General features: G+C 35.9%; 1 protein-coding gene across 3 annotated transcripts in view; it reads left to right on the top strand.

Annotated features, from left to right (window-relative positions):
* Positions 1-22,722, top strand: part of LOC150106896 (uncharacterized) — a 107,526-nt gene that overhangs the window by 57,707 nt on the left and 27,097 nt on the right. For all 3 annotated transcript variants that reach the window (XM_090392802.1, XM_090392801.1, XM_090392800.1), the window contains exons 7-8: positions 7,302-7,365; positions 21,012-21,117. In XM_090392802.1, the coding sequence (XP_090248928.1) occupies positions 7,302-7,365; positions 21,012-21,117 (170 nt within the window). The remainder of the gene's footprint in view (positions 1-7,301; positions 7,366-21,011; positions 21,118-22,722) is intronic.

Genomic DNA, 22,722 nt, shown 5'->3' with positions numbered 1-22,722 from the left:
CACTTAGGAAGTGTGTAATGAAACTATCACACAGTAATTTTTGGCAAATACTTGAAAATTGTACAAGGCATGTCCAGAAAGTCAGGTCCGATCAAGAATTAAAAAAAACTAGTAGAGAAAAAAATGTTTTATTATATGCTAAAATACCTACATATATACTTTGTTTTTCAACATAGTTGCCATTAACTTCTAGGCAATTTTGGTATCGTGGCACCAACTTCTTCGTGCCACTTAAAAAAGAGTCTGCTGCCAGTTAGTTCAACCATTGAGTCATGCTGCAGTTACTCATCTTCTTCATAACACTGAGATGGGAGCCACTGCTTTATATGCAGGAACACGAGATAATCACTGGGTGTGAGGTTGGGGCTGTAGGATGGGTGGGTGGTTGAAAAGTTCCCATCCAAACTTCTGAATTTGCTGAATTGCTTGTCTTAATTCCTTCAGTGTTTTGCAATATACAGTAACATTAATTATTGTTCCTCGCTGAAGAAAATCGACGAGCAAGATCCTTTTTCAGTCCAGGAGACAGTGGGCATCTTCTTTTTGACCAATGATGCCTGTTTGAATTTTTTTGCTTTCAGAGATGAACGGCACCATTGCACTGATTGTTGGTTTGACTCAACATTTATATGAAATCCACATTTCATCACCAGTCATGATACGAGAAAAAAATTTCATCCCCTTCATTTTCATAATGCTCAAAAAACATTTTCTAGCTGATTCCACTCATTGCTGTTTATGTGCATGTCAGCATTTTTGGGACCCATCTGGCACAAAATTTCTTATACCCCAGCTTTTCTGTCACAATTTCATGAATGTCTGAGCATGAAACTTCCAGGAATTCAAAAGAAAGTTCCGTAATTGCGAAACAATGATTCTCACGAATTTTTTGTTCACTCTTTCCACTAAATTGTCTGTCACCACACTTGGCCAGCTACTGTGCTCTTCATCATGAACATTGTTGTGCCCCTCTTTAAACAAATGACAGCATTGCCTAAACTTCATGATCATCAAATTCCTTTCATGTAGTACTATCATATCCTGTACACTCCTCAAGGGGTGTACAGGATATGATAGTACTACATGAAAAAATTTACATCATTATTAATTTCCTATCTACAATTTTCCTGCAAATCAGTCTGTTACTTGTCAAGACTCCAACATTATCAGATCTTATATTTCTGTCGGGGGTGCTTAAGGGTCAAAGCTGTATAACTGAGAGGAGACTTCCACATAGCCTTTAAAGGAATGCGGAGAACCGACCAGGGCTTCTGACCTAATGTCCAATCCTCACCTTCTCATGGTGCACCCTGTTGGGTATCTACTCGGATACTGAATGGACGAGGATGGGCTGGCAATTTGGGATTTAGCCAACCAAATTGTATTCTTATTGGTTAAACCAAAATATAGAATGATGGTACAACATGACAAAATTTCATGCCGGCTGGGGCGTCGCACGGTTAAACAAGGCCCCCGTTGTTTTCGCCAGGTAACCAGGGCGAACTGCGAAAAGTCAGCTACTGGAACAAATCTGAAAATAAACCCCAACTCAACATCACCAGAGTTAAAGATCGGTACTATCAACGTAAGAAGCCTGAATGGCAAAGAAATGGAGCTAGCTGAGGAATTAGGTAAGTACCATATCGACATAATAGGGGTGACTGAAACAAAAAAGACCAAAACTGGCGAGATCTTTCTGAGCAATAAATACAAAATGTTATATTCAGGCAATGACAATCAAGGAAAAGAAGGAGTAGCCATAGTATTCAACACAAAATACGAGGCTAATCTTCTTGAATGGCAGTCAGTCTCAAGTAGAGTAATGTGGGCAAATATGAGAATGGAGAACTGGACAATGAGACTTATTTGTGCCTATGGTCCCACAGAAGGTTCTACTAGGGTAGAAGTGGAGGAATTTTTTGAGGCTTTAGAAAAAGCAACTGACACAATGAAAAATGAAAAGTTGGTCCTTGTTGGGGATCTAAATAGCAGAGTAGGAAATGATTGTGAGACATACAAAAATATTTTGGGAAAATTTGGAGAAAAGAGCAAAGCTAATAATAATGGCAAATATTTGTTGGATTTCTGCTCAGGACATGGACTGGTTATTACTAACACCATGTTCCAACATAAAAATGTGCACAAATTCACATGGAGAGAAGAGGCTAGGAATAAGAAAAGTCTCATTGACTATGTTATTGTTGATAGTGATGTTTTCTCCCTGGTGCAGGACACCAGAGTGTACAGAGGATTTGAAATTGGAAGTGATCACTATTTAGTCTTGAGCAGGATAAAATTGAATTTCATATTGAAAAGAATAACATGTAAGAAAGTTTTAAAGCGAATAAAAGTTAAGCAGCTCTCAGATGTGAGCTGTAGACTAAAATACACAAACATGATTGAAGAAAAAATGAAAGAGTTTGAGAACAGGAATCAAACCTTGGAGATTCAGTGGCAAACTCTGAAGAAAACATTGATTGATTCTGCCAGAGAGGCATGTGGTGAGGTTGTCTGTAAGGATAAAAAAATTAGAACTCCCTGGTGGACACAGGAAGTTAAAGAGGCAGTGAAGGAAAAGAAGAAAGCATACCAAAAGTTCTTGTCAAATAAGTCAGCTTGTAGAGAATATAGAGACAAATGCAAGAATGCTAAACACTGTGTAAAACTAGCTAAACAAAAATCATGGGAGGACTTTGGCAAGAATATAGAAAATAAATATCAAGAAGGTGGCAAAATATTCTGGAGGTTGTTGAAGAAGCTTAAGAATAGAGGAAAGAGTGCTGTAAAAGGAATTAGAGGTGATAAAGGTGACATGAAAACAGGAGAAAAAGATATCCTTGAAGTATGGAGTAATTACTTTGAAAAACTGCTAAATGAAACAAGCAGTGATGATAGCACAGTGGTAAAAAACACTGACCAGGCATGCAGTCAGGAATACATATTCATACTTGAAGTAGAAAAAGCCATCAAAGGCTTCAAATGTGGAAAGGCAGCAGGAATAGATGATATTCGACCAGAAATGCTGAAGTATGGTAGTATAAGAGTCTTACAGTGGCTGCACTGCATAGTTCAGAAAGGTTGGACAGAGGGACGAATTCCCGATGATTGGAGTAGAGCTCTCATAGTACCCATATATAAAAAGGGAAATAAAACTGCATGTGAGAATTACAGAGGTATTTCCCTACTTAGTGTTCCTGGCAAGATTTATGCAAGTATACTTGAGAAACGGTTGAGAAGAATTGTGGAAGAACAAGCTGGATTCAGGCCAAATAGAGGCTGTCAGGATCAGATCTTCACTTTACGACAAATAGTGGAGAAAGCATGGGAATATAACAAAGATCTGTATTTAGGTTTTGTCTATCTGGAAAAGGCATATAACAAGGTGCCAAGAGAGAAGCTATTCAATACGCTGTAGTTATATGGTGTCAATGGAGCATTATATCAAGCAATACTTAGTCTTTATTTGAGTTGTAAGTCAGCAGTTAGAATTGAAGGAAGTACAGGAAGATGGTTTAATGTTAAATCTGGTGTGAGACAAGGATGTACATTATCCCCTCTGTTATTCATTATCTATATGGATCACATTATGAAGGAAAGTGGTATTAAACATGATATCAAAATTGGAGATGTTAATGTCAGCTCTTTGCTTTATGCGGATGATGTTATACTTCTAAATAAATCCGCTACAAGTCTGCAAGATTCTCTGACTAAATTGAATAGCTGTTGTAATAGATATGGTATGAAGGTCAGCAATAAAAAGACAAAGACAATGAAAATAGGCAGAATCATTGAAAATGTCAACTGTGTCGTGAATGGAGAACCTGTGGAACAAGTAAAACATTTCAGCTATTTAGGCACGATTTTTACTGAAGATGGTAAATTAAAAATAGATGTAGACAACAGAATCAGCAAAGCTGGTATGGTGGGAAGTCAAATGAATAAATTCATATGGAATAAGAGAGAAATTAGTCTGAACACTAAATTAGCTGTATACAAGACGGTGTTCAAACCAGTTTTAACTTATGGATCTGAGAGCTGGGCCAGAAGTAAAACACTTGATCAAAGACTAGAGACCACAGATATGAGAGTCCTGAGAAAGATTATAGGCGTGAACAGATGGCATCAATGGCAGTATCATATTAAAAACGAGGATATTAGGAAAGAACTTGACATTATCAGCATCCAGGAATGCATTAGCAGAACTAATCTCAGGTGGTATGGTCACTTAAACAGAATGGGCGAGGAAAGATTATCATAACAAGTGTTCTCTGCCAGGTTGGCAGCAAATTGACCCAGGGGAAGACCAAGATATGCTTTCTTCTTTTCCTTCACTGCCTCTTTAACTTCCTGTGTCCACCAGGGAGTTCTGATTTTTCTATCCTTGCAGATAACCTCACCACATCCCTCTCTGGCAGAATCAATCAATGTTTTCTTCAGAGTTTGCCACTTAATCTCCAAGGTTTGATTCCTGTTCTCAAACTCTTTCATTTTTTCTTCAATAATCTTTGTGTATTTTAGTCTACAGCTCACATCTGAGAGCTGCTCAACTTTTATTTGCTTTAAAACTTTCTTACATGTTATTCTTTTCAATATGAAATTCAATTTTATCTTGCTCAAGACTAAATAGTGATCATTTCCAATTTCAAATCCTCTGTACACTCTGGTGTCCTGCACGCACCAGGGAGAAAATCACTATCAACAATAACATAGTCAATGAGACTTTTCTTATTCCTAGCCTCTTCTCTCCATGTGAATTTGTGCACATTTTTATGTTGGAACAAGGTGTTAGTAATAACCAGTCCATGTCCTGAGCAGAAATCCAACAGATGCATTTTTGGAAATTATGGAGACAACTACCGTGTTTGAATAAAAACTTTAGTTTACTATTACTAAAATTTTAAAATTCGACGTTTCGACCTTTATGTCAATGTCATCTTCTGGAGCGTACAAATATACACAGGAAACAAGCTATACTACAATCATACTGGTTCGTTAAAGACACTGACTAACCGCTACCACAATTGTTGGCCTGACCTTTGGTGGGAAAAAAAAAAAAAAATTATACATCAACGCTAAAGTCCTATTATTTGTGTTGTCTACTATATACATATATTAACATTATATTAACATCATTCCAGCCAGTTGGAGTGGAATGGTTTCTAATAATAGCAGATTGGCTAGAGTCCTGACTTGTATTGAATCTTTCAAATTAGGTTGGCTGAATGTGTGCCATCCAGATCCTTGGAATTTTCATACCATCTTTATTGTTGATATTTGGGTGGTTTATCAGGATTTCGCAGGATTCTTTAATGGTAGTTGTCTCCATAATTTCCAAAAATGTATTCGGATCACCGTGCAAGCCTAAAAGAAAAAATCCAACAGATATTTGCCATTATTATTTGCTTTGCTCTTTTCCCTCAAATTTTCCCAAAATTTTTTTGTATATCTCACAGTCATTTCTTGCTCTGCTATTTAGATCCCCAACAAGGACCAACATTTCATTTTTCATTGCGTCAGTTGCTTTTTCTAAAGCCTCAAAAAATTCCTCCACTTCTACCTCAGTAGAACCTTCTGTGTGACCATAGGCACAAATAAGTCTCATTGTCTAGTTCCCCATTCTCATATTTGCCCACATTATTCTACTTGAGACTGACTGCCATTCAAGAAGATTAGTCTCGTATTTTGTGTTGAATACTATGGCTACTCCTTCTTTTCCTTGATTGTCATTGCCTGAATATAACATTTTGTATTTATTGCCCAGAAAGATCTCACCAGTTTTGGTCTTTTTTGTTTCAGTCACCTCTATTATGTCGATCTGGTACTTATCTAATTCCTCAGCTAGCTCCATTTCTTTGCCATTCAGGCTTCGTACGTTGATAGTACTGATCTTTAACTCTGGTGATGTTGGGTTGGGATTTGTTTTCAGATTTGTTCCAGTAGCTGACTTTTCGCTGTTCGCCCTGGTTCCCTGGCGAAAACAACAGGGGCCTTGTTTAACCGGGCGACGCCCCAGCCGGCATGAAATTTTGTCATGTTGTACCATCATTTTTTATTTTGATTTAACCAATAAGAATACAATTTGGTCGGCTAAATCCCAAATTGCCAGCCCATCCTCGTTCGTTCCATATCCAAGTAGATACCCAACAGGGTGCACCACAAGAAGGTGAGGATTGGACATTAGGTTAGAAGCCCTGGTCGGTTCTCCGCATTCCTTTAAGGGCTATGTGGAGGTCTCCTCTCAGTTATACAGCTTTGGCCCTTAAGCACCCGTTGCCTAAACTTATCACTCGTTATGTCCATTAACCTTACACAGTCGTAAGTGAATTGAATTTCTGCACTATTGTTTTCTGCATTATCTATAGCAACTGATATTTAGTGGTTAGCAAGTTATAAATACATCAAGTACAATATACAGTATGGTACAAAAAACAGTAGTGAATAACTACAATATATGTTGTTCATTTTTATTTTATTTCATTATTTTTAATTTTAATTAAATTTTTTTTTTTGCATCATACCATTGTTACAGCTTGATAGGTGACACTATTTTTAAAAGTGAATATGGAAATTGTATAGTTTATCTTACCTTTTTTTTTTTATTTATGTGAATCCAACCATGAAAGTTTGGAAACCTATCATACATCAGTACTGTAGATGTGCTGAGGGTTAGATAATCTGGTTCTTCTGCTCTAGAGACCAAGTATTGTACTGTAATTCTTGTAATAAACAAATTGATAGCCTATTACTAGGCAAAGAAATTCATCTTCCACCAAAAATCATTCATGACCTGCAATGAAATACAGCTATGAACTACTGGTTAGAGCAGATGTTCTGTCCACAGTAAGCTGTGGATAGAACATCTGCTCTAACATCTGCTTGGTCAGTAAGCTGGCTGCTGATACTGATGTTAAAATCACCACTCCTGTGTAAGACTTTTACATGATTTCTATCAAGGTATAAAATACTTACAGGAGAAGGGAGGTGGGGGGGGGGTTGTCTTATATATATAGTTCACTTCCCATCATATTAACTAGCTCATGGTATTCAGAGGGTTTCTACCTGTCATATTAATGAAGATATTAAACAGAAGCATTATTAAAAAGGTGAACATTGATCTTTAGAATTGCATCTTTTAAGTAGTGCAGTATCTAGCAACTCTTGCCAGAAGTTTGCACTATCATAAGCTCTTGATTGCCATAAACTTTAAAATTTCGAAGCAAACATTGTTCCTTTAGTTTAAACAATATAATGTTATAAAATTAATATTTATCTAAATATATATGTCTTGTGTGTTACTCTAGAACCAGAAGAAAACATAGCTGAACATTTTTCTTCCATAAAAGAGGATTTGGATAGCTTTGATATGTAAGTACAAATCTGATTGGGAAAATAAATTAAAAAGTTCTATTCACTTAAGTTATGAGAACTGTTGACACGATTGACTTATTTTTTGTTTCTTTTAAAGAGATTAATCCTATTTTATAATTTTTTCAGATTAAAAATTTACCCATCATTTGATGAATATAAAGCTAGCTGGTGACATGCATTAGACTGACATCAACAAATAGTATTTGGCTAAGCACAGTAAAGGAGAAGGCAGGTTAAAGTGCAGGACCCTGTGGCATATCGCTAGTCAACCTGCCTTTTGGATTTTTATATTGTTTGCATACTACTGTTTAATTTGTGTATATATATATATATATATAGGAATTTTTTTTGGTGCGTGTATCAGCGGGTGGGGGGAGATTACAATCAATGTATTATAACTGTAAATTGCATTGTGTGCTGGTTGTTTTGCATCGTGAAGACCAGGAGTTTTCAGGAAGAAAAACCCTGCCAACTCTGTTTAAGACTATTATGGAGGAGGTATCCAGTTGTTGGTTGAGGATGATAAACTGAAGAAAGCAATTTAGCACCTGAAATTGTGGACAAGGATATTGTTGCCAGTTCATTGTGGCAAAGTGTAAGGCTATACACTTTAGGCTGAAAATATTTGAATCTGAATATTACACTGATAGACTGAGACTGCAAGAAAGTGATAAGGCATTTGGAATGGGGGTGGGATGTAGTTCAGGAAATATTCCAAAATTGAACAAAATAAGTCAAAAAGGATCAATCATTGGTATGTTTAAAGACATACACATAAAGATAATGAGGTTGCTGTCCTCCCACCTTATAAGACTTTAATATGACTATATCTGGACTACTGTGCTGAGATTTAGTTACTTGGACACAAGGAAGTTGCAGAGAGGAATTGGTAGCCAGTGATCAAAATGGCAACAGATATAGAATGTTCCCTGTAAGAATAGATTGAAGAGTTACAGAACACACTTGAAGGTTTGTCGGTTACAAAATTTGTTGATAGGAAAAAAGGAGGCTATGGTAAAAACAAAGGGTAATATAAAGAAAAGAGTTTTGTTACTAGATTTTATGCTTGGGAAGTGGTGAATGAATTTTCAGAAGTAGTGCAAGGTCAGTGAATGATTTTAAGGAGTGGCATGATAATTATTGTGTGAATGATTGATGTGGACCACCATCTTAGGACTCCATGGAAGTGCTAAAATGATAATTTCAGATATAAAAATACTTGATGCTAGGTATTATTTTTTTGTTTTTTGTGCAATCATGCAATTAGCAACAGCAAATGGTCATACACATTGATAATCTATAACTCCAGCTTTATCAGTGCATGTTTCCTACATATTGTTACAAATCTGATGGCATTTTATGTCCTTTCTCTATATGGATATTAATATTGCAAAGTTAACTTTGTTAATATTAAAGGTCACGAAAGTAATAATTTTGTTTTATATGGTAAACCAATTTTGCACTTAGCAAGAAATATAAAACGTTCTACTGAATTCTAGAAAGAAAGAACTGCTAGTCAAATACTTGCCTATGAAATCTTTGCTTATTAAATACTTAAGACTTTATTATCCCAAAATCAGAAGTAAGCATAAGATTTTATGCCCATTTTTCCTAATTTTAACACTAAAAAAACAAGTGTGTTTGTGGTTATTTTGTTTAAGTAGAGATACTTGTTAGGGTAGGCAGTTGGTTGGAGTTTCAACTTTTGATGGACAATAGGTTCAACATCATCAATTTCCTGATATGTATCCCCCCCCCCCCCCCCAGGAGTGTTCAGGTTACTATGACAGCACTACATAATTATGTTTACATTATTATTATTTTCCACAATTTTCCTCCAAATTAGTCTATTACTTGTGAGCACTCCAATATTGTAATATTTAACATTTCATGTTTCTTACTGAATCAATCCACCTAGAGCTTGGTCTTCCTCTGGTTCTCTTTCCTGCCAATCTTGACATCAAACACTATTTTGCTAACCTTTCCTCACTCATTCTATTTGAATGGCAATATCATCTTAGATTTAGCTCTGTTTACACATTCTTGAATGCTAGTGTCAAGTTCCTTTCTAATATCTTCATTTTTAATATGATTCTGCCTTTGATCCATCAGGTCACGCCCCTAATTTTTCTCTGAATCCTCATATCTGTAGTCTCTAGTCTTTGATCAAGTGCTTTATTTCTAACCCAACTCTCAGATGCATAACTTAAAACTGGTTTGAACACTGTCTTGTATACTGCTGGTTTGGTGTTTTGGCTAATTTCTTTCTCTCTTATTCCAGCTGAATAAAAGCTAGATACCCACCATACTAGCTTTGCTTATTCTGTTGTGTATTTCCAGATTTAACCTGCCATCTTCAGTAAAAACTGTGCATGAATAGCTGAAATATTTTACTTGTTCTATAGTATCTGTATTCAGAATGCAGCTGAAGTTTTCTATGTTCCTGCCTATTTTCATAGTTTTGGTCTTTTTATTGCTGATTTCCATGCCAAATTTGTTACACCTGTTATTCAGTTTAGTTAGAGAATCCTTTAGTCTTGCACTAGATGTGTTTAGGAGTACATTATCATCATCTGTACAAAGCAAAGAGCTAAGTCTGACATGCCCATTTCTCATATCAGGCCTAATGCCACTTTCTTTCATAATGTGATCCAAATAGATGATGGATAAGAGTGGAGATAATGTGCATCCTTGTCTTACCCTTGATTTTACATCAAGCCATCTGCTTGTATTTCCTTTACTTCTAACTGCTGACTGACAACTTAGCTATGTATTGCTCTGTATAATGTTCTATTCACCCCATATAATTTTAGTGTTTTGGAAAGCTTTTATAGATCTACATAACTTAAGTACAGATCCTTGTCATATCCCCATGATTTCTCAACTATTTGTCTTAAAGTAAAAATCTGATCTTTATAACCTCTATTTGTCCTAACCCTAGCTTGTTCTTTTCCAAGTGTCTCTTCCACAATCTTTCTCAGCTTCTTTTCAAATATGCTTGTATAAATTTTACCTGGAACACTTAGTAGAGAAATTTCTCTGTAATTCTCACATTCAGCTTTATTCCTTTTTTTTTTTTTTTTAACAGATGGGAACTCTGAGAACTACTCCAATCATTGGGAATTCAACCTTCTGCCCAGGCATTCTGAATTATGCAAAACTTTTATACCTCCATACTTGAGCATTTCTGATCGAATATAAACTACTCCAGCTGCCTTTCCACATTTCAAACTTTTTATATCTCAAGTATTGATATGTGTTCTTCTTTGCAATTTTCTTGAAAATTTCTATCACTGTTTGGTATGTTTAACAGTCTTTCAAAGTAATTACTCCAGACATCTATGGTATCCTCTTCTTCAGTTTTCATGTCACCTGTGTCATCTTTGATTCCTTTTACAGTACTCTTTCCTCCATATCTAAGCTTCTTCAATAGCCTCCAGAACATTTTGTAACCTTCCTGATATTTATTTTCCATACTCTCACCAAAGTCTTCCCATGACTTTTGTTTAGCTACTTTTACATATAACTTAGCTCTCACATTTTTCTCTGTATCTCTGCCCTCTAGGGCATCTTGCAGACTTATATGCTAGGAACTTTTGGTATGCTTTCTTCTTTTCCAGGACTGCTTCCTGTGTTCACCATGGTGTTCTTATTTTTCTTTCCTTGCAGACAACTTCACCACATGCCTCCCTAGCTGAATCAATCAATATTTTCTTCAGAGGTTTACCACTGAGACTCCAGGATTTGGTTCTTGTTTTTAAACTGCCTTAAATTTTCTTCATTAATATTTGCATAGTTGAGTTTACAATTTACCTGTAAATGCTGTTCAACTTTAATTCTTTTTAAAACTTTCTTACATGTTCTTTTCAATGTGATATCCATTTTTATCCTGCTTAGTACTAAGTAACGGTCACTTCCAATTTGGAATCTTCTGTACACTCTTGTATCCTGAACCATCATTATGATATCACTATCAACAATGACTTAGTCAATGAGGCTTTTCTTATTTCTTTGAAGTTTGCCACATAACTACTTGAAACTGCCTTCAAATCAAGAACTTTATTGTCATGTCCTGAGCAGAAGTTTGGTGTTGAATATTATTGCTGCTCCTTCCTTTCCTTGATTCTTATTGCCTGAAAATAACATTCTTTACTTTTTATTTAGTAAGATCTCACCCCATTTTGGTCTTCTTTGTCTCAGTAATGCCAATTGTCCTTGTAGTACGTTTCCAATTCTTCTGCAAGTTCAGTTTCTTTTCCATTAATACTCCTTATATTGATGGTTCCTATCTTCAGTTCTTCTGATGTTGGGTTTATTCTTCTTCTTCTAGATGTTGAGTTGGAGCTTGTTCCAGTAGCTGACTTTTCACTGTTTGCTCTGGTTCCCTGACCAAAACAGCAGGGGTTTTGTTTAACGAGGCAATGTGAAAGCTGGCATGAAATCTCATCATATTGTACTGTCATATGCATTTGTGGTTTAAGCCAATGAAAAGTACAATTTGCTCAGCTGAGTCCAAAATTGACAGCCCATCCTTGTTCCTTAAGTACCTAGTAGATATATACTAATAGGGTATACCACATGAAGGTGAAGATTAGACATTATGTCAGAAGCCCCAATTGGTTCTCTGCATTCCTGAAAGGTGAGGTGTTTCTAGGGAAAAAGCCATGGGTAGTGTAGTGAATGAAATTCACTATGGCAATGATGCAGAGGACCCTGGCATGCAGAAATAGAGAGGTTATGATTCCATTGTGTAAGGCCTTGATCAGACCTCATATGGATTATTGTGCACAGATTTGGTCGCCAAGTTTTCATGGTGACAAGGATATGTTGGAAAGGGTCCAGAGAGAAGATTCACAAAGGTAGTCAGTGGTCTTTGGAATGTGGAGTACGAGGTCAGATTGAGAGAATGTAAGTTGCAGAGCCTTGTGAATAGGAGGACGAAGGGGGATATGATTGAGACATATAAGCTGGTCGGGGTTGTTAGATATTTTAGACATGGAAGAGATTTTTCATACAATGGAAAGAGGGGAAATAGAACAAGAGGCCATTGCTGGAAACTGTATAAGGAGGGTGTGAACAGAGGAATGAGGAGCAGGTTCTTTGCATGGAGGGTGGTTGGTGAGTGGAATGCATTGCCTGAGTGTGTTGTGGATGTAGACACATTGAATCAGTTAAAGACGCGGTTAGATGAGCATTATATGTAATAGTGTGTACCTCCCACGATGAGTCGCTGACTCCATGGAGGTCAAATGTTAATAATAAATTGATCTTCTTTCTCACTGTTAGATGATCAGCATTCATTATGTAAAAATTATGGAGATAACACTTGTGTTGGAATAATAACTTCTTTATTTTAAACTAAATTAATTACTTCAAATTTCAACTGTTATATTAACAATGCACAGTTATTTACTACAGTATAGCATTCTTACTTTTGACCTGTTGATCCTAGCCTAACCTCTGGCAAGGAACACATTAAAATAAATAAAATAAATATATCCTCTATATTTGAAGAGTATATATGTTTAGCTATGGGCTGAGGCTTAAATCCATATAATCCTGTTATTTAAAGTCTAAGGAATGCTGGCTATTAGTCTATGGTTTTATTCTTGCTGGCTTCTATATCCAATATTTAGATATTTTTGTGCTTAACTGTTTAGTAATTATGGGTCTTCTGCAGCCCTGGTCTTTTATTATACTTGTTATCAGATGTTATATGAGTTACGGATGAGCCATCCCTATCCTTGGGACTCTTGGTCATCATTTTGTTGAGATTAGGGTAATGGAGTATTATCTCACAGGCTTTTAATTTTTTGCTTGTACCAAGTTTTGGTACAATATAAGGAATGGGTACCTTTCCATTCCAACATATTATAGAATGGATTGGAAATGCTTTTATTCCTAATGTATACACATGGGGACACAGTTGTGTGCATGTGTGTGCATTCCTGTGTCTATATCATCATGTGTCATCTCAATCCAGGAGGTTGACCACCATGATGTGATTCATGGTTGACTATGAGTGTAAGATAATGTAGTGATCTCTTCCACATTGTTGCAAGTATTCATGGCTGTAGATCCGTGTGTATGTGTGTTCATGGGCCAGTTTGACTGTTCTAAGGGACGAAAAAACTCTACCTCCATATGAGACTGGCTAACTCACCTTTAGTCAAAAGAGACCAGATAAAGGTTCCTCACATCATGGACAGAATTGAACCCAGGTCTTTCCGACCTGGGTTCGTCTATACCGACTTTGTCAATTAGATCAAATAGTGTTGCATACAGAATTTGGTGGTGGCAGATCCAACTAGAGATAACCACAAATTGCATAAAAAATGAGGGGGAGGAGGAAATAGATTAAACAGAGTTTGGAGATTGGATACAAACATAGCTTGTGAATGTGAATCAAGGCACAAAGTTCTTACAGAGGATGGTTGTAAGTTACATGGGATTCTTTCCCTCCACCATCTTGAGTTGTTAGTAGTATTACTGCATAACACAGCTGTACTACTACTAAACAGACCTCCATGGAGCCAAGGCTCATCACAGGAGGTCTTTATTATTATATATAAAGCTCATTAAATCATGCCTTAAATTCATTCCCTTTTTCCATACTCACCACGCTCTTAGGAATTCCATTCATCAACCACTCTTCATGCAAAGAACCTGCTTCCTGTTATGCTACTTGCACATCTTCTAGGGATAGCCTCCTGTTGTACTCTATTTTGTGAAAAATTTCTTCCATATTAATCTGATAACAATCCCTTACTAGCTTAGTCTCATTCACATCACTCCTCCTATCCACAGATGGCATTCCTCGATCTTTCTGCATACCAAACTTCTATAGACCTGATATCACCTTACTCAATCTTCTCTGGACCTTTTTCAATATATACTCATTTTGTTGAAAATCATATGAGCAGGTCACCACACAGCAGTCCATATGCAGATTGATCAAGTCTTTTTAGAACCATAACGTCTTTACTTCTGCATATCAGTTTTCCTCATCATTACCACATTTCATTCTGATATCATCATAATTTTAACTGTTTCCTAAATTGTAGATTCTTGTCCACTATCATCCCAGATCTCTTATTTTGTTCACCTTTTTCAAGGTATCTTGAAAAAGGTGAAGAAATAAGATATGGACTCTGAGCTCATCATTGCCTTTCAAAACTTTTCACTCTGCAACATTACATTGAACTGGTGGTTCCATTTACATATCAGTGCATTCAAATTCTCCTGAAAGCATACTACATTTGCTCTACTTCTCCTTGTTCTGTCTGCATTTGCATTATCTGCAGACATGCATATTCCCATTTAAACTTTTCTCGGGAGCAGTAACATGTAAGTTGAACAGTAATAGCTCCAAAACAGACCCCTGTGGGGCACCACTTTTCCTCTTCAAGGATATTATCCAGTATACAGTTTGCTAATACCTATCTGACATCATTCTGTTATCCACTCTCATCCATTCCAGCTTAATTTCTAACATGTCATGTGGCAGTGCATCAAAGGCCTTTGCAAAATCTAAATAAACCACTATATATACAATCTTCTTGTTCAATGCATTTGTCATCTTGTAGTATATAAGTAGAAAGCTAAAACATGACTGCTCTTTAATATATTCATGCTGATCATCACACTCTTGCAGGTTACAATCATTGGCCATCTTGATGGAGAACCAAGGCCTTGGATAGCAGTCTGGGATTTTGAGAATGGGTTGATACAGGCATTCCAGTTATTTCTATTACCAGAGAAGTTATTTGAATCAATAGAATAGTAATAGTAATCAGACCATTGAAAGGAGGAGAAGTCAAGAAGGTAATCCTGTTGGCATCATTGTGATGCCAGAGAACATGCATGAAACTATCTAGGTGAAGGTCATTCCATGGTAAAGGAAACTTAGAGAAGATTATGATCTGAGTTATGAAGAACTGATATTTGTATTATATTTGGAAGGAGAACTGGTTAAGATAGATATGGATCTGCATCTGTTATTCTTATCTGATAATTATTTTTATACGCTATTCTTTGTATTTGATAATAATGGTTTTAGATTTCAGGTCTTGAAAGAGTGATATCTGCTACTCTACATAGCAAATTACTGGATATTATTCTTCATGTCAATTATTAACTTGCTTTTATGAAAGCAAGTTAATAATTTGTTGTCTTGTAGACAGCACAAATTTGCCATTGGAAAGATTCTTACTAATAAATGGGTAGTTAACATGCCTCGCTATTTAAATCCAAGTTACCTCCATGTAATTTATCTGCTACTGAAATCTGTGTACTGCTTTCACTGAAACAAAAGAACCATATATCTATTTCCATAGCAGATCTTTTTACAGTTTGGCTAGGCTCCTTGATGAAGTTTAGCTGGGATGACAATATTTTGAAGAAACTATGTGCTCATTTTGGAAGGACTCCTCGTTTATATACGCTTCCAGAATCCATAAAGGAGACTGTCCTTTGAGACCCATTGTTAACTGTATTGACTCTCCCAGATATATAGAATGGTGAAGTTGCTTTCTTATCCATTGAGTGTACATATCAGTCAGTCCAGGTCATTTATCAAGAATTCCACACATTTTCTGGAAAAAAATCAAAGGTAATTCAATACAAGCTTCTGATATTTTAGTCAACTTTGACAATGTTTCTTTATTTACCGACATTCTCTTGCCTGACACTATTTATTTTCTATATAATGATTTCTCTGTGAATGTTGTGAAGATATAATTGAGTTTTATACATCAGGACATTTCAGCTGGAAAATAAGATCTATAAATAGACTGAAGGGTCTATTTACATGGTCTATTTTTAAAACCATGGGGTACTCTGTCCCCACCTTTGGCAAATTATTATTTAAAATCATCTAGACCAGGGATTCTCGACCTATGGTATGCGTACCACTGGTGGTACGTGAGCCACTACCGGGTGGTACGAAAACAGATTTGCTTATTGGTACATCTAATATCTTGAATTAAATATAGTGAGACGCCCTGGAAAAGGTTGAGAACCCCTGATCTAGAAGATACCTTGTTCTTAACAATTCATTTTCAGCACTTTTTTCTGGGTTAGTTATGCAGACAGTATTTTTGCCATCGGGCCTCATTCTGAAAACGAACTAACCACCTTCTCACATCAAATCAATAGCCTTAATTCACGTATTTCATACATTGTGGAAAAGGAAAGTCGTCCTGAAAGGTTACCCTTCTTTGGGCAACCAGTGTTTATTGGAAACCTACTGGCAGATATATATACGTCAAAGTTCTGTTCATCACACCTCCCAAAAAATTGGGGTTGTCAAATCATTATACATAAATTTGCCTTTTTTTTCCTTTAGAAGAGGATGGATTGTATCTTCAGTCTTACAACAAGAGCTTCTCATTATCAAAACTTTAATGGAATCAAATGACTATAACCCTCTTCAAATTCAACAAATAATTGACTCCTTCAGTAATTAACTTCTTCGATCACCTCAAAGAGAGTGATTGAATAAGTTTCACCTCATACTCATATATTTTCCTATCAACATAATTTCTAATCTCCTATCCACAAAAGAAAAACTTTCACCTCTGCCTCTAGTTGGTGTTTATGAGATTCCTTGTACTACATTGAATACATTAAACCTCAAAAGTCTGATCTTGCACAACATTGTATTGATACCAAATAGAGTATCGTCTGGAATGAGGCTGACCTTCACTATAGAAGCAATTTTGAATATGAATGGCTCTTCAGTGAAGTTGTGAAACCCTTCTACACTCACCTTATATGAATCAGAGTGATTGCCTCTCTTTTTCCCCAAAAGTTTGGGAGATTCTTATCATATATATAAATATTAGAAATATAATTTTTAAAATTTTATTTATTTATTTTATCACATGGTCCTTCTAGAACATGGCAGTTGTTTCATTGGTTTAACCAGTCATTGTATTTACTTTGTATTCCGTCTCTTTAAATTGCTTATCTGTTCCACACAGTGATGTACTGTGAATTTCAGCCCAAAATATTTCGGCTATTTTCATGAAAGTTATTTTCTGTGTTTTAACATCTTTTGCTCTCCTGATCCTGATGCATATGAAATGAACTAAGATGTGCACTAAGCAATTAAAGCTTTCATCTCTGAAATTCGACTCATTTTTTAGAACTTCATCTGAAACATTGAGTGCTCTGTAACTTATTCATGAGTGCATGTGTGTGTGTGTATTCAGATTCAGTTAATTGATTATGTTGAAATTCAACAGATAAGTTGCTCTCAGCTTTTATATTTGAAGGCAAAAAGTGTCATGTCTTTGGAAAACATCTCCAGAAAAATGAAGTGCTGTTTGTTTTCACTTTGGTAAATGTTTGGTTATTTCTGATAAATTAGCCTAACTGTATAGTCATTGTGGAGCTGTGTGGGTTTGTTAGTGACTGTTTTTTGTGCACTTTGTAGCTTGTGTTGAACATAAACGAAATGGTAGTGAGAATGAGGACATCATGTTACATTATGAGGACAACTGTGATTAAACTTAGTTTTGAGATAGATCTCTTGAAAATAGCTTGTCCTTATGAGTTCAGCATGTATGCATGGAAGAATGCGGAGGATGCATGTGTAGAGAGACTGAATAAGAGAGGTCAGAGGGTATGTGTCTTTAGAACATGTGATATTTTGTTGGACTGTGAGGTCTTATCAGTAAATAAGAGTAGAAAACAAGTAGTGAATATTAGGCTAAGAGCAGGTGGTGAGAAATGCAAGGTTGGAAGTGGTAATAACTAAAAGTGCAAGCAAGACCATAAGAGCATTGAGGATGCAGCTGCAAAAGAGATTGATGGAACAAAAACAAGCATGATTGTGGGAGTGAAAGAGTGATGAATGATGGAACAAAAGTGAGCATGATTGTGGGAGGAAGAGAGAGGGAAAGAGTACAAGTGATGGAACAAAACTGAGTGAGACCTCTCAGAGCAAAACAAACTGATTGCTGGGATGCAAGATTTAAAAAACAAATTGATCAGGATGGGAATGAAATGAGGTATATGTGTAGTGAGATTAGATGTTTGTTGGATAGTAATGAAAGAGTGCAAAAAAGATAAAATGAAAAGTAGAGAAAAAGAGGGGATGGGTGACTTGAGGGTGATAGTGTATAAAGATTCCATTATTAAAAATGTGGTGAATGAGAGCATCGACAAGGTCTCTTTTTGAGGAGAAAGAGGATGAACAAGATAATTGAATTGTGGATACGAAAGTAAATGAGTGTGTGCACTCATTTATTTTCAAACATGTCCAACAAATGATTTAGTTGGACAGAAGAATGTAAGGATGGATATCAGGAGATTATTGATGAGAGTGAAAGATAAGTGTGATAGGAAAGGTTTTTCATGAGTGTAGTTTGTTAAGGGAATGTATTTGAGGGAAGGATTGTCCCAAAGGGATGGATTGCATTGAAATAAATATGGTGTGAGTTAGCTGGAGAAACTGTGGATAAAAGGAAGTGTAATGAGTGATGTGATCAGAGAAAGTAAGAGTCGATCAGGACAGTGGAACAGATGAGACTGAAATGTTTGTGAATGGAGAAAGTAATAATGTAAGAAATTAGGGTGAGAGAATAGAAATGCAAGATGGATGGGATGTGGACAGGGAGATAGCATAAGGAGAATGAATATTGGTAGTAGTAGTTAATGTATGTAATGGGGAGGGTCATCATAAGAATGGGATGTATGAATAGGGAGGACTGGTTGATAAACTTAAATTAATGGGGGGTATTGAAAATAAGGGAGATGAAATTTTTTCATTTGGAGTTTATTTGTCCCAAAATTGTTGAATAACTGATAACAGTTGGTGAGAGTGATCATGAGGTGATCACTTGGAGAGTGGTCAGTTATAGGAAGATTACTGTGAGGACAGAATGTATGTGGAGCTACAAGCCTGGTAATTATGAAAAAAAGCTTAGGAGACAGCTTGGAGTTATAACATGGAATGAGGCGTTAAGCAGAAAGGCGATAAGTACTGCTTGGACACTGACCAAGAGTTATTTAACAGTATCAGTGTGCGAATGCATTCCAAGGATCAAAAGGCTAAATAAGATAGATGTGAAATAGGTGAATGAAGGGATTAAGAATGAAATATGGAAGATGGCGGTGTAGAGACAGTATAAGATGAATAATGGTAATAATCAGTTGCTTGAAGAGTACAGAGAACAAGCCAGGAAGGTGACTCATTTAGTAATGACAGCAAGAGTGCAATATGAGTAAAATTTAGCCATTTAGGTGAAGGCAAATCCTAGAGGGTTCTTTCAATATGTGGCAAGCAGAAGATAGAATGGAATAAAATGGTAAGATGTCAATGGTTGGAAATAGTGAATTGGTAACTGCTGGAGAGGACATAGTCAAGATATGTAGTAAGCATTTCATCAGGATATTTCATCCTTGCTACTGTGACATCATGAGAAACTGCTGGTAAGTGAGCAAGAGATATGAGGAATTAAGAAAACTTGATGCCAGTAAGGTGATAAGGCTTGACTACTTATCGCCTCACGTCTTATGTAAATGTTGCAGTATCAGGGAAGTTTACAGCTTCCTTGCCATACCTGTTTAACAAGAGTCTTGCAACAGCACAAGTCTTAAAGGAATGGAAAGAGGGTAAACTTCACAGCTTGTGTAATGTTACATTACACAACACATCAGATTATAGCAATGATGCAGAGGACCTTCACATGCAGAAATAAAGGTTATACTTCTAGTGCATAAGGCCATGATCCTGCCTCATATGAATTATTGTACACAGATTTGGTTATCTGATTTTCCCAGATATATTAGATGAGGATATGTTAAAAAGGGTTCAGAGATTGACTAAGATGGTATGTGGTCTTTGGAACTTGAGGCATGAAGACAAATTGAGAGAATGCAATTTACAGAATGGGAGAAGGAAATATGATTGAGAAGCAGGTAAGAGGTTGTTACCAGGTTAATGGGGAAGAAATTTTTCATAGAATAGAAGACTAAGGTGGAACAAGTAGCCATCTTGGAAACTTCATAAGGAGGGTGTGAGCAAGGAGCAGCTTTTTGTGTGGAGAGTGGAATGCATTACCCGAGAGTGTGGTGAATTCAGATTCAACGAATGAGTTTAAAGCACAGTTTGATGAACTCTGTGTTGCATTGTGTACCTCCTATGATGAGTCTTTTGACTACATGAAGGCTAGGTGTTAATAATAATATACAAGTGACAGAACTGTTTATTATCATCTGCATAATATGGTATCCTCAAGCATGGGAGTACAAGTGTTGTCACTTGCAGCTGTATTCTAGCATAACTACTTTAATTGAAATAGAAACAGCAATATTATGTAAAATGTCAAAAATAATTAAGGATCATTATAAGGATAATAGACAAAGGAACAATGTAAGATTATATTTGCAATATAATTTTTATTTTTAATTGTGAACAACTGAGTAATTGATTTAAAATCTGTTTATGAAAAAAAAAAGTGAAGTTAACTTCTCAAACTACTACTAAATCCATAAAAGATGAAAATAACTTATGTAACTATTTTGGTATATTGTTTTTGATTTTTATCAAGCTTCCAAATTACTCAAAGAAAATGGTTAACTTATTTTCAATTTAAATATAATAATTATGACTGAAAATGTTGTGGCATTTCTAGTGTTCCTGAAGTTCAGAAAGCCAATTATAAATATAAGGAAGATCCTATTAGAAAGAAGAGAGAAAGAAAAAACCTAGATGCTTATCAGTGTAATATGTGTGAAAAGGTAGGTTTAACCAGCCTGAAATTTTAGATAGTTGTGCATTGCTATATAGTAGATCGCCTTCTTAATTCAAAGTACATGTAATACTAATAATTAATATATACATCTTATTGATAGTGTCCTTATGCAAACTGGCCCACAAAATTAAACCTAATCGATAATAAGGTTAAAGGACTTAATGCAGATGTAGTAAAGATTGCCCTCTTAACACGTTTGCACCACGCAGTGTATGTACTTGCCAGCCTGGTTGGCCGAGTGGTCAGCGTATCTACTCTCCAGCCAAAAGGCTGCAAGTTCGAATTCCACCGTAGGCATGGATGTTTATGATTGTCTGTGAAATTACTAGTGGTGGTGGGCCGTAGATGGCGTTGGTGTAGATGATCCGGTTCACTGTAGTTGGATTGAGTGATGGAGACAGAGAGAGTCATGGAGTAGGTGCCCTCCCTTGATGAGTCTTTGAATTCCCTGGAGGTGTAACGTAATAATAATAATAATAAACTGCTGGTGGGAACTAGCCTTACCATATCTATGCTGCTTCCAATTGGGCTGTCACATTTTCACAAAGCTTATGTAGCATGTTAGTTGCAACTTTTTTGGTAGAATTTTATTTATAAAATTAGTATTTGTGAAAAGTCTTAATGATATCAGAAATCTCAAATGTAATTATTTGAACTTGAAATCAGTTCAAATAATTACATTGGAGATTTCTGATATCATTCTTTTATCATGATATCATATTTATTTGCTCTACATAAATCGTGTGCCTTCTGTACCCACTGACTACATTATAAACAACTGTTAAGCATAATTTCTAGAACTGAAAATTTAGCGCTACAATAAATCTCATTTGCTTGCCATGCATACAGCATAATATTTGTGGGAGGAGAATGTTTCTCATTAAGAAGTGTCATTCTAGTTGTCTTTAATTACATTAATTGTTGCCAAATGTAGTACCAAATGTAAATGTCCGTTTACTGTGTTTAATGATACAATAAACCTTTTTTTTTTCTTGCTTATGCAGTGTAGTGGCTGTTGAGATTGGAATGTTTTTCTTGGTATAGGAACATTTTTATTCCAGTCTTTGGAAAGAACAGACATAATAAAAATTGATCTGTTCATGAATAAAAATGAATATTTTGATACATTATAAGAAGTGGTTGATCTAAAGCCAAATACTAGCAATTTGCAAGATATCTATAAATGAATATCTAACAGAAGAGCTGCTGACAGAAACTGTAGTCAGTGTAAAATTCATGAAAAGGTGGATAATCCTAGTGATGATCAGAAATTATTTATGTATTTATTATGTATCAATATAACTCAAAGGGTGCAGAGAACAATTTATCTATGCATGAAGCAATAGATGTGAAGAATCTCACTTCACTGAATGTGATCAGAAAGCCTGATTATTAGTTTGGTGTTCTGTCTATAATATTTTATGTGAATTCATCTGATGGGTGAGCTGAGGGTAGATAATTTGGTTTGAACTTTGAACTCAAGTCATAACAGGGCTCCAGTAGGCAAAGTTGTGGTGACCTCACACTGGATAATGAAAACCATATATTTAAATACATTCATGAACATTTATGCTGCAGCAGCATCTCTATT

The sequence above is a fragment of the Typopeltis vanoorti genome, chromosome 5 (genome assembly GCF_054136105.1).
Source record: "Typopeltis vanoorti isolate ZY-2024b chromosome 5, IOZ_Tvanoo_1.0, whole genome shotgun sequence".
Taxonomy (NCBI): domain Eukaryota; kingdom Metazoa; phylum Arthropoda; class Arachnida; order Uropygi; family Thelyphonidae; genus Typopeltis; species Typopeltis vanoorti.
This window is presented reverse-complemented; position numbering and strand designations above follow the sequence as displayed.